Here is a 12615-nt window from a genome sequence, read left to right on the forward strand (position 1 = left end):
TTAAGCAAGAGGTGTTCACGATGACTACTTCACAGATACAAGTGCAGGCGCCGTTCCATGTACTGGAAGTGACCACGAGCCGCCGGACGTCGCTTCTGCTGGAAATCGGCTCAATCCATACCAGAGGCAGGCTTCGCTCTCACGATGCCCCAACTTGCGGCAATGTCCTCGCGACCCGCTTCACATCTGGATCTGAAGCAGCATTATCACGACTCGTCGCGCGGTCGTCTGATTCTGCGCTTCGCAACATTCGCGCCGCTGCTTAACTTTGGCTGCTGCATTGGCGCCAGGGGACAATAGAAGCGCTGCAGAACAATGGAAGCTCGTGCCACGCCGGCGTGACACACACAGCTGCCTGGAATATCGCTTCTCGTCTGATCTGATCTCTTCCTCTTCAACCTTTTCCAAACTTCTTCCACCTCGTTTTTGCATACCACACGCATACAACATGGCAGACCCCATCCGCAGCATCCTGTCGCACCACGACTCCCTCACCGACGCAGTCACCGGCGAGGGCATCACACCAGAGACCGAACTCACTGCACTGCACTCGCCGTCACCTGGCTCTCTTCTGCACAACCTCACGCAGACCGCGGGCCCAAGCAAGGCGTGCTTGTTGGTCTTCAACAATGAGCTGTTTCCGCCTGATGGACGCTCTCACGAGTCAGCAAAGTCCACCTTCCACACGGAAGTCACCTTCAGCGACTTGGTGAGTTGCATCGGCAATGCCGCCGCAGGCCACAACCGCTGACGGAGGACAGCTCACCATTCCGCACGTCCGTATCGAGGTCAAGTGGCCGTCCCTTGACTTGCAAGTCGCCGTCAAGATTCGCATCACCGAAAACAACGTGCGAGTGGCCCCAAACGTCACACGCGGCGATCACACCGCCGACGAGCTGGCCTGCACTTCCTCTGGATCGTCACGGCTCAGTCGAGAGGGTTTCAACAATGCCATCGCCAAAACCAACCAGCTCTGCGTCAAGAGCCAGCGCTTGCTGTGGCATCTTCGAGCGCTGTTCGAAACAGATGGCCCGAAGGCAGTCAGAATTCGCTTCTTCGACACATTGGCCGATGACAAGAGCTCCTGTATCCCTCAACTTCTGCCATTCGTTGTTGGCCCTCACAAGCTCAAATCGCTCGCTCTACCAGATCACAGCCAGCTGGTACCTTTATCGGTCACTCGAACGCCTCACGAGCTCTTAAGCTCTCCAGCTCCGTTTCCATTCACCACATTGAGCAGCGGCACTACCTACATCAGCATCAATGATGCTCAAGCTCAACTCTTCGAGAGTGCCCGCATTGCACATGTCGAGCAAGATCTCGGACTCCAGCAGTGGTCCAAAGTCCAGCATGAAGCGGTTCCATATCAGCTTGGCGAATTCGTCATCCTGGCCGTCAATTTCAAGCCTTTTACACCACTCCGAGGTTCGGACGGTTCTAGCGTGGCCTTTCGCCTCCCAGAGCGCATGACCACCAAGATTTGGTCACAACAAACTGGCATCGAGTTCGCTTGCTCAGCTTTCCTCTGTTCATCAATAGCCATGCTTGAAGGCTACGACGCTCTCTTCATCGTCGCCTCTCGCGTACCATTCGCCCTTCGGACAGCTTGCCACGATATCAGCGACCTCAACTTACGCACCTCCATCATGGTGACCTTCGAGCCCCGCATCTCGCAGTTCAGCATCTCCAGCCAACTGGCCACTGCTACGGCTTTACGCGCCCCTGATGTGGCTCGCTGGTTGCCGATCATTCTCAATCAGTCTCCTCATCTGCCTTATGTCGACCTTGCACTCAAGCGGGCACCAGACTTCAAGGGCAGCGTTGATCGCCGTCAGGTTGACAGAGTGTATGAGATGATGCTGAATTGGCGCAAGTGGAACCCCGAGCAATTGGCTGCACTGAGAAGCGTGCGCAGCGCAGTTGGCAGCATCGTCTTGATCAGCGGCCCTGCAGGAACTGGCAAGACCTTGGTGCAGCAAATTCTGTGCGCCTTCTTCTACCTCATCGGATTACACGTGTTGGTACTTGCACCAGCGAACAGCAATGTCGCCGACTTCGTCAGCAAGCTCCACAAGAACTTCCCAAGCGGCGATGTTGAGGCTTTGCGAGTATTTCCACGCTCCGCCGAGACCGACCTCAAGGATGCTGTCGGCAAAGATGCCACGATTGAGCCCAGCACTTCATTGTCTCCAGCACTGCCGCCCACGCACCTGTTCGAATTCGAGTTGGTGCGATCCGAAGTCAACGCCGCAGGAGAGAAGTACTCAAAAGGTCGTGAGTCTGGCCTCCAGCACAAGGTACTCAAGACCGCTCGCAGTGGCTCTCTTGACGGCACGCTCCTCCAACCGATCATGGATGCGAAAGGCAAGGCGATCAGTGACGGCAAGGTTGACATGTGGAAGGAGTTACGCAGATGCATCGAAATGTGCGAGCGCGGCGAGTTCGACTGGCAAGACGACAAACTCGTCAACATCTACGAGCAATCTTACAGCGCTTGCAAGTGTCATTTCATTGCACGCAGCAGGCTCATCGTCACCACTACGGGCAATGTTCACAACCCCGATATCCAAGAAAACTGGGCACAAGACATGCATGGCGTCAAGTGCAAGGGCGTGGTGGTCATTCTGGACGAGGCTTGCAAAGATAACGAGATTGACACGCTTGGGCCGCTCATGTGTCCCGGCTTTCGCTCCAAGGTCACTGGCATGATTATGGTGGGCGACGATCGGCAATTGGAGCCGACAGACACTTCGGCCAAAGGTCGCGTCCAGTTCAGCCTCTTCCCAGGCCGCAGCTCGATGCCGTTTGCGACTCGTCTGAAGAAGGAGGGTCACGCGTGCGTTGAGTTGCTTGAGCAGCATCGAATGGTAAGTACCAGTTCTAGCGGCGTCGCGCAATATTGGCTAACATGAACGCAGAGCGTCCGCATCGCCGACTGGCCATTCACCAACTTCTACCCACCTGGTATGCGTAGCTCACCCAAAACATACCGAACCTTGCGCGAGAAGCTACCAGGACTGCGAGTGTGCCTTGCCAAAACATTGGGCAAGGATCTCGGACATCTCTCACAGCTGTACTCAGCAGTGGACGAGGACGATTTTCTTCGTTCGCATTATGTGCAAGTGGAGGGAAAGCGTGTCAAGCGCAACCTCTCCACTGTTGTCCGCGAGCACATCCTGGCATTCTTCAACCACATCTTCTGGGACCTACACGCTTACTTTGGCACCGAATTTCATGACAACGTGACTGTCATTGTCGCCTACAAGGAAGCGGTACGTATATGACAGTGGCCAGACTCTTGACACCTCGAGCGCTTTACTGACACTGTCGCAGCGGTTTTGTTGGCAACAAGCTTCGAAGCATTTGATGCGCATCCACAAGCTGACGACGAGAGAATTGCCGAATGTCATGACGATTGATTCTAGTCAAGGCACTGAAGCAACCATCACCATCGTCGACTGCTCTGTTCAGCAGTATCGGAAGGACAGCGACATTGGTAAGATATCCGACAGGGTTTGCGACCGGGATCGTTCTAATGATTTGACAGGATTCATTGACGACGATCGCCGTATCAATGTTGCAATGACCCGCGCACAAGAGGTCCGTTGGTTTCTCGGTGGTAGCTGCAGCGCTGATGAGCGTTACGCTCGACGAACCAAGCTTCCGGCTTACGTTCGATACCGCAACCACACTGAGACAACGAACAGTCTCTCGAATTTCGGCGGCGAAGTTCTACCTGCTGATGGTGCCGGCTGGCTGGAGAAGCTTGAGAAGAGAGACGTCTTGCTCCAGAAGACCTTTGTGGATGACATGCGTCGTCTTGGCAGGTGAAAGAGGCACGACGAACCCCAGAAGAAGAGGGTTTGAAGTCACCTTGTTAGCAGTATTGAGATTGCACACCTTCCAGCTTGTTTAGCGATTCGGACTGCGGCATCAGATGCGTACTTAGAGGGAGCTTTGGAGACGTGATTCGAGCGTCATGTTCAGGGCTAAAGAAATGCACATCTGTAACTACTGTTCCAACTCAAACATCTGTCTCGCCATACGAGTGCAACTCAGAACGGCGTAGAGGGGAGGCAAGAAAGTGAGGCGGATGACACCGACCAATCACATGCGGCTGACACGTTGACATCCTGCCCTCTCCCACCCGTCTTGCTCTTATTTCTCTCAAACATCAGCAACAATCCACTTTTTGCCATCTGAGCCTAGGAAGCACCATCAGAATGCCAATGTCCGCGGCCGCTGGACTTCAGTGTCGCGTGCAGTAGCTGAGCCAGTCACCAGAGAGGGAATCTCGCTGCAATGTCGCGCATGACAAAGCGCGCTCCTTTGACACCACCACAAGGCCGCTGAGGAAGCACGTCCATCAGACCAGCTGCCATCTCGACAACACTACTCCTAGGCTCTGTCATATCTTTGCACAAGAGCGATCGCTTCCGAATCTGGTCGACATGAGCGCACATTTCCGCCATTCGTAGGAGCTGACTAACCTCGGTCTGAGAACAAAACCCGAAGGATTTGGCCAAGACGAGACCAGCAAACGACCAAGAACTCAGCCTTCATACCTTCGCGATCCTCTGTTGTTCCCGCGCAGCGAGCGCCCGTAGAGACCGAATGTTATGCAAGCATTGTCTAGCATAGGAGTGCTCAATGCTGTGAAGGTGAGAGTATAAGATCTCGCGTCTGCCTTGTTGTCGACCTGACATTGTACTCACTCTCAAACACAAATATATTACAGAATGACGACATCAGAAATGACAAACAACAAGTTCAAGATCCTGATCGTGGGAGCTGGAATCGCTGGCCTCTGCATAGCGATCGGTCTCAGGAAGCAGGGCCACCATGTTGTCCTGCTGGAAAGCGCACATCAACTTTCGCCTGTCGGAGCTGGTATACACGTACCTCCAAACGCCACATTGGTTCTGGAGCACTGGAATCTACTTGACAGATTCAAGCATGTCGCTATTGCTCCAGCTGGCTTTATCTTCAGACGATACGAGGATAGCTCGGTTCTTGCCCAGCCCAATCGACCCACGCCATCAGACAGCGCGCCGAGTACCCCTTACTGGTCCATGAAGAGAAGCGACTACCAGCAAGGCCTCTACGAAGCAGCTTTGGAGGTTGGTGTAGAGATCTTCCTGGGAAAGAGAATCGCGACTATGGACCAAGACAAAGCATCGGTAACGACCACCGATGGCGAAACGTGGACGGGCAATCTGGTCATTGTTGCAGACGGTACGACGAGATCTGTGCACCTGGATATGCTCAAGCTGACTCTATCCAGGTATCAAGTCTCGCCTTCGCCAGCAGATCATAGATGAGCAAGACGTTTCCGCCATTCTACAGCCACTGTCGACCTACAGGGCGATGGTGACGCGAGAAGACCTCATGGCCGATCCTCAAGCTTCCGCTCTCTTTGCCAACGGTGGCACCAATGTCTGGCTAGGGCCATCTCGACACGTGATCATATATCCTGCTGAGAATGGCAAGATATATGCTGTCAATGGCACACATCCTGCTCACAACGACTCTGCTGGAGAATGGAACAAGCCAGCCGACGTTGCAGAAATCCAAGCAAAATTCAACGACTTTGATCCTGCCTTGCAAGGACTGCTCGCGAAAGTCCAAGACTGCAAGTCGTGGGCACTGGCTGAAGTCCCTCGGCTCCCTCGATGGACATCAAAGTCTGGCAAGGTCGTGCTCATCGGCGACGCTGCTCATGGCATGTTGCAATTCCTTGCTCAAGGTGCAGCCATGGCTACTGAAGATGCAGCGGCGCTCGCGGAAGCTTTGTCGCGAGCGAAGTCAGTTGAGGATATCCCGAAGGCTATGCGAGTCTATGAGAGGAGCCGCAAATGGCGATGCGAGAAAGTCCAAGCGAATGCTCGACGTAATGGCGAATTCATTCACATGCCAGACGGCGAGGAACAAGAGCATCGAGACCGCAAGATGGCTGGACTCCAGCGTCCTGATGATCAAGAAGTTGATACTGGACCACTACTGGATCCAAAGTTCGCTTCTTGGCTCTACGGCCACAATGCATTTGAACATGTAAGTACTGTTTCCCACCCAACATGCTTTCACAACCGAAATGCTGACCTTTCCCGTAGACCCGCAAATTATTAGACGAGGCCGGGTTATAGCCAGACCCTCTCCAACGCCTCCCAAAATGCTCGAGAACCCTTTCCATCACCTCCAAGTAGCAGAAAAAGTAATGGATCACTAATCTCTAATCCTCCGAAAAAAACGCCTCAATCAACTTCATCTTCAACAACTCAAAATACACCGTCTTCAAATCCTTCCCATCCCCAAACCCGGCTTCAACCCTCTGCCTCATAAATTCTTCCTCCAATTCTTTTTTCGCTTCCTCGACATCTCGTAAATGAAACTCTAATTTCGGACTGAAATCTATTCCCTTGCATAATTGCGCTGAAACGTACACCGCTACGTTGACTCCACTTTTTTGCAGTTCGCGGAGGGGTTCCGAGGCGCGGAAGAGCATTCCGATGTGGTGGGCTACGTTTTCGAAGGGGAGGGAGCGGTCGAGGCAGATTTTGATTTGGCGGAATTTGGGAGAGGGTTGATGGGATTGTGATTGGGTTTGGCAGATTTTTCGGAGGCGGTGGAGGCTGTTGTTGTTGATGGGTTCTTGGGATTGGTGAATTGCGGTTATGAATTCGAAGGTATTGTCGTAGATGAGGTCTCTGGCTTCAGATCGGATTTGCTTGCAGGTTTGAAGGAGACTGAAGATGCTGGAGGATGCGGTTTGGCTTGTGGAAGGTCTTGTGAGGTCGATTTGGATGGGTTCGTCTTGGAGCAATGCTATTTCGTAGATGTTGTTCCGGAGCTCCCCTGGTAGCTCAAGGAGTCGACAGCGATTCATCATGTCTTCTTGTTCTTCCGTTTGAACCTTTTGATGCGTTAGCTGGTGTGCTTAACAGAAAAATTACCCGATTCGGCACACCAACTTACCTTGTAGAAAATTTCTGGCAATGATCTGCACGACTTTTGTATGCTTCTCTGCTGGGCAAAGGCAAAGACCAGAGCAGAGGACAGAACGTACAGATGGAAAAGCAGAACAGGTCAGCGTGGCGAGAGAACGGCGAGAGAAACTTCCTATATGTGCAAACGCATCACCTGCAGCCCGGGTTTCTTCACCAATTCGACACTAGCTCGCCTTGGCGGTCTAGACTCACGTGCGAACAATTGACAGAATTTCACGTCACTTTGACATGAAAGTGTATATGTTCTGATGCGGTGTTGCAGAAGCGATAGCATGAGAGAATGGAGTGCTTTTCAAATCCGGGTTGTATTGCCCTAGTGTGGAGTCGATGGCAGCCGATTGCATTGTTTATCAGATTGTTGAATCAAATTGGTTCAGCTTGGCTTGAAATTGTGTAACATTATTTCTTTCGATGAAATATAGCTCTGATTGAAATAGAACAAAGCCATAGGCAGCGGTGTTGAATAGTACTGTTTCGATGCATTCGATGAAGTTATAGCCTCAGTGGCAGTCGTTCATGAATCGCTGAGCGGGTTTCGCTGAGCGTAGATGTAACCAAGATGAAACTTTTCAAGAGTCTGGCCAGTACGTTGCATATACTTTACTCTGTGCGACACCCAGCCCGTGTCCATATCGTCAGAAACCTTCTCTGCAGAGTCGCATCTTGCCGTCCAATCGCACCTTCGCACACAGCGCTCCTGTTGAGCCAAAGTATGAGCGTCCACTGGCGGCAGGTAAGCCTCTCGCACGATTTTCGAAGGCTTCCAAATTCAGCAATCATCGATTGCCCCACGATAGGCTGATCATTGTGTTTGGCTCAAGGCAACGAGGTCCCCATCCAGACTGCTTGCAAATCCCTGCTTGTACGGAGCAAGGGTGCAACCTTATGTACGCCTCAGTTGCATTATCGCCATGATGGGTTTTTGGAATCTGGTGGCCTCGATTGTACTTTCACAGAAGTACGACAATATCAGATCTCTCGAAAAACGAAGGGCATAGGTGGCCTGATTAGGTAGCCCGGTATTCAGCGAACGCCTGCCTCGACTGAAGGCTTTACTACTTGTAGTAACTGCTCGGGACTGTCGAGCTTCGGTCCCTACTAAACGTTTAGTGACTACAAGACTGTCCATGGCTAGTGCTCTCAAAGGCGACCGAGGAGTTTTTTGGGGAAGACCGGCGCCCGAAATTTACGCAATGTGGTTGTAAGAGAGTGGCTGCAGGGCTGCCTCAGGAGCTGGATATGCCGCCTGATCAGCTCTGTTCCATGCTTTATCCATACAGTACACAAGCGTGATCTGATCTTAAGCCAGGCTTCCGTCCAGTTGCGGCGCAGTCGAGGAACTCTGTACCTATCGCCATGAGACTTTGTCCAGAGTGGGAAGATGCACAACTTACACAGCCGTGGCGCAGTCGGAGAATATGGGCAGTGCCAGGCGCTTACTCCCAGATTGGAAGATGCACGACCGCTACTAATTTTCTGTCGGCGGACGCATCGTAAGCTTTTGACTGCACCGCTTGATCAGCTGCGAACACAAGTCGTGACATTTCGATAAGTGAGTGCTCTTGACCACTTCTCTATGCCAGCCGGCATCACACTGATCGCCCAATATCTTTCCAGTGTCAACTCCGCGATGGCATGGCAAAGAAAGATCGACTCACACAACAGGCGCGTTTCCATTGCCGATTATCCTCCAATACCACACAACACCACCGAAGTGGACTTCTACTTTCGACATGCCGGGTCCAAGACATTCCACCAAGCTATATTGTCTGACGCGGAGACGGCTCGATCAACAATGCGTCGCATGCTGAGCTACATCTCCATTGCGACGACGAGGCCAGTCATCCTGATCGATGACGTCCAACAGGATATGCCAGTGGTGAATCTGAATGAACTCGAGCGGATCGTCAGAGAAGAGACGGTCCTTGGCAATGGGCACAAGACCCAGATCTTCGTGGCCGTGTTTGACCGTGATCCCATGAGTGAGCAGACGCCAAATGCATCTGACATTTCAGTGGTGATGTCCAGGCGTCCCCAGAGGCGTCGGCGCTCGAGAGACCCGGAGGAGAGCTGTTGTGGTATCCAGTGATTGTAGAGGGCGGAGGCACCTGACACTACCATTGGGCGGAGGCATTCAGTATCTAGACGCTGATTGGGAGTTACTGCAGTAAGCTTAGTGCTTACAGGCGGAATGCTGCCTTTATGGCACAAACTTTGGGTAAATTGCATGATCCATTGTCTCAATTTGGATTTGTATCTTCACACCCCAGCACTGCGGTTCCAATTCCGATCTTTCGTGGCGCACCAAAGGGTGGCGCCGTTAGAATGCAGCAAGGCTCGTCGCTGCGTGGTGGCGTGGGTCGTCTGTACTTGATACGTCAAGCTCAGGACATGCTTGTCGCTCGCCGCACATAGGAGCCGGGATTCAAACGACTTATGCTAAGACGAGATATCGATCAAGTCAGGCGGAAGTCTGTTCCAGAGTAGAGAAGGGCCTTACATCTCAGGTCCTCGGAGAAAGCGGCTTCATCAGTTCGCAGGCGCGCCCTGCCTGAACCTCCAGCGAGCCTCACTTTCACTTAATCTCAGAGACACCTAGGTCATGCTGCACACCGATCACTGCCGGGCTGAAGGAGACAGGCAAGGAAATCAGGTTGGTACAGCTGGGCAGGCTGGCGGTGTCGCTCCAAGGATATTTTCGTGTTCTGTAGCTCGTGGTCTAGGCGCCAGGACGTGGTCTGATCAGAAACAAGCTAGTACCCGGTATTCGATGAGGGAGGCTGTCACCGCAAAGCGGGGCTGAAGCATAGTGTTGATAGCAGTAAGGTAAGTTGTTGGAGTAATGGTCCTGACTGGCAGGTGAAGTCGGTAGATATACCCCGGCTTGGCGTTAGCCCTCTCCGTCCACTTCCCGTCCACGAGGAGCCTGCCCGGCATTCCTCGCATGTTGTTGCCAGGATATGAAGCACAGGCAAAGATTGAGTTTGTGCTGAACAATCAACATACGACTCACGGCGATGGCCACCGAAGCTCGCTGCTTCCAGGGCAGTAGCAAGCATCATGAGCAGATCGGCAGAATCGGCACACCTGCAGGCGTGTATAACCAGCATCGCAAGAAGAGGTCGGTGAAATAGGGAGTACTCGCGGTGAGATTGAGAGCCCGATGGATGATTTGTCGTAGGCTCATGAACTTACGAGCCGTCTAGCCGCAACGTTTGAATCGGGCGAACGTTGTTTTCGATCTACGGACAAAACGGCTTTCCAACACCTACTGAGACATTTTCGGCAGTGTCGTCTACACCTTGGCATACCTAACAAGAAACATCGACCTAAGCATCTGACAACGTGGTCTGGTACCGCCTGGCTGCAAAGTGCCGACATCGTGTCCAAGTCCTTTGCACAGACCCTTCGAGGCTCATTTCTATCAAGGTCTAAACCGGCTTCGAAGAGAGTTCATTCTAATCCATGAACTACACGTCACGTTGTTGATCGCCTGTCATGGTTGTCAGAGATATATAGTTCGTCACGTCGTCACGTCTGCCTATTGAGGTTTCTCCCCCGTAACGTACTCGAGCCAAAATGGATTGGCCTACCTACCTCCTTTCAACGGCTTCACACAATGATCCAGATCTCCCGGTTAGTATGACTTGCTCTACTAAGGAGGCTATGAGGTTGACTTCCATAGCTGGCATTCGATGCAGATATGCCTGGGAGGGCTATGTCTTGGAACCAATATGTACAAGTCGTGAAGAGCGTAGCTGCTGGACTGCAAGCCACGTCTCTGAAGTACCAGGACTGCGTGGGCCTTCTTTCGGACAATGATATTTACTATTATGCACTGGGGGACGCAGTCATCGCTGCGGGATTTATATTCTGTCCGATCCAAACTACTCACAAAGTTGCCGAGCTCGCACATCAACTCAAAACCGCTTCTGTCAAATACCTTTTCACCAGCCGAAAGCTATTGGACCTCGCACTCGAAGCTGCACTATTTGTGGGTCTCCCCGATGAGGCAATCTTCGTGTACAATCCTCCTGGCAGAGAGGCCTATAGCGGCTCGCGTACAAGTAAGTACGACTATTCCACAAGGCACAATCGACTCCACAATTTTTCGCCAGCGTAAATTCAAAAAAGAAGCAGTGTACCATCGATGTGTGATAGCAGTGCTAACATCTCATGCAATGCACAGGCATGAGTGGGTTGATGTCTACAGATGTCAATCGATGGCAGAATCCGAATGTCGACAAAGACCCCCGCGAGATCATGGCATACCGAATGTTTAGCAGCGGCACGACTGGATCACCCAAAGCCGGTGAGATCTCACATCACACACACGTCCTCAGAGTCGACCAAAGGAGCAAGGGACCTTTTTCCGGGCCCGAAACACAAGCGGTGATTTGGATCCCAATCTACCATTCCTCTAGTCACTGGAACTATCACCAAGCAGCGTTGGGGCTGCAGACAATTCATGTCACGCTTGACAAGGAGATGAGAGACATGCCTGCACTCATCGACATAGTTCGCGAAGCAAAAATCTCGTCTCTTATCCTCCCTCCGCGCTTTCTTCGGCCATTCATTGCATGTATTGAAAGTGGCACACGGAGCAGGAATGATCTGAAGACGATTGAAAAGATCAGCGTGGGAGGCTCGGCTATTGACCCTCTTGCTGCCCACCAGTTCCGGGCGACTTTTCCTGAGATCAAATTTCTAGGTGTTTACGGCACGACGGAAGCAGGAGGTATCGCTGTCGGACCTGGGCCTGATCTATCTACAGCGGGTCTCATCGGTGGCCTTATGCCGGGTGTGGAGCTGAAGCTCATCGACCCGGAGACACTGATTGATGTACAGCCTGGCGAAGATGGCGAAGTTTGCGTTCGCTCCGTGCAGGTTTTCAGCAGGTACCACAATAACGCCGAAGCTAGCGCATCGTCCTTTCTCAAGGATCCGTCAGGAGACTGGTTCCGCACAGGAGACAAAGGACGCTGGGACTCCGAAACGCACCGACTGTTTCTCACGGGCCGATACAAAGAGATCTTCAAAGTCGCCTCGAAAGAAGTATCGCCAGAGGAGATCGAAAATGTGCTAATGCAACATGAAGCAATCGAAGATGCGGCAGTCTGCCCGGTGCCATCGAAGCATGATCAAAACGAGTTGGAAGTGAGAGCCTACGTAGTGAAGAGGGATCGAACAGATCAGATCAGCGCAGGAGATATCGTCCGATTTGTTGCAACAAGACTCTCGAGTCAAAAGGTTCCCACGGGAGGTGTGGTATTCTGCGACGAGATCCCAAGGAATGCGTTGAAGAAAGTGGTCAGACGAAAACTATTGGAAATTGACGCTGACAAATTGTAGACGACTGATGTTCCCGGACTTGAGTCTATATATGCCACTTTAAGTGACAATTGCATTTTATGCGTTACTTTTATGCGTGTCGTCCACGACCCTGGTGCCTTTTGTTGGCAAGAAGAAGCAAGTACCTCGCTCCAATATCGTATGATCATTACCCTTCATGATGCTCGAGCTGATGGTCGCGAATCCAATCTCGCTCCTGTAGAGAAATAAAGCCGTAGTCTCTTGACGACCGGAGTCACCCAGCATCCACCGTGCTTCC

At 52.2% G+C, this 12615-nt stretch overlaps 4 protein-coding genes across 4 annotated transcripts; 3 read left to right on the plus strand and 1 right to left on the minus strand.

Annotated features, from left to right (window-relative positions):
- Positions 1-448: 448 nt before the first annotated feature.
- On the plus strand, positions 449-3831 carry CKM354_000699800 (uncharacterized protein; the record flags this gene model as incomplete). Its single annotated transcript, XM_044802336.1, has 5 exons — positions 449-709; positions 762-2867; positions 2919-3272; positions 3334-3496; positions 3548-3831. The coding sequence occupies 5 exons, from the start codon at positions 449-451 to the stop codon at positions 3829-3831; spliced, it is 3168 nt and encodes a 1055-aa protein (XP_044658271.1).
- A 923-nt stretch (positions 3832-4754) lies between these two features.
- Positions 4755-6143, plus strand: CKM354_000699900 (uncharacterized protein; the record flags this gene model as incomplete). Its single annotated transcript, XM_044802337.1, has 3 exons — positions 4755-5235; positions 5285-6051; positions 6111-6143. The coding sequence occupies 3 exons, from the start codon at positions 4755-4757 to the stop codon at positions 6141-6143; spliced, it is 1281 nt and encodes a 426-aa protein (XP_044658272.1).
- An 86-nt stretch (positions 6144-6229) lies between these two features.
- Positions 6230-6883, minus strand: CKM354_000700000 (uncharacterized protein; the record flags this gene model as incomplete). The annotated part of the gene is made up of 1 exon (XM_044802338.1): positions 6230-6883. One exon carries the CDS (start codon positions 6881-6883, stop codon positions 6230-6232), a length of 654 nt encoding a protein of 217 aa, XP_044658273.1.
- A 3700-nt stretch (positions 6884-10583) lies between these two features.
- On the plus strand, positions 10584-12356 carry CKM354_000700100 (uncharacterized protein; the record flags this gene model as incomplete). The annotated part of the gene is made up of 3 exons (XM_044802339.1): positions 10584-10640; positions 10690-11071; positions 11194-12356. The coding sequence occupies 3 exons, from the start codon at positions 10584-10586 to the stop codon at positions 12354-12356; spliced, it is 1602 nt and encodes a 533-aa protein (XP_044658274.1).
- Positions 12357-12615: the final 259 nt, after the last annotated feature.

The sequence above is a fragment of the Cercospora kikuchii genome (assembly GCF_019650295.1).
Source record: "Cercospora kikuchii DNA, contig_00004, whole genome shotgun sequence".
Classification (NCBI taxonomy): domain Eukaryota; kingdom Fungi; phylum Ascomycota; class Dothideomycetes; order Mycosphaerellales; family Mycosphaerellaceae; genus Cercospora; species Cercospora kikuchii.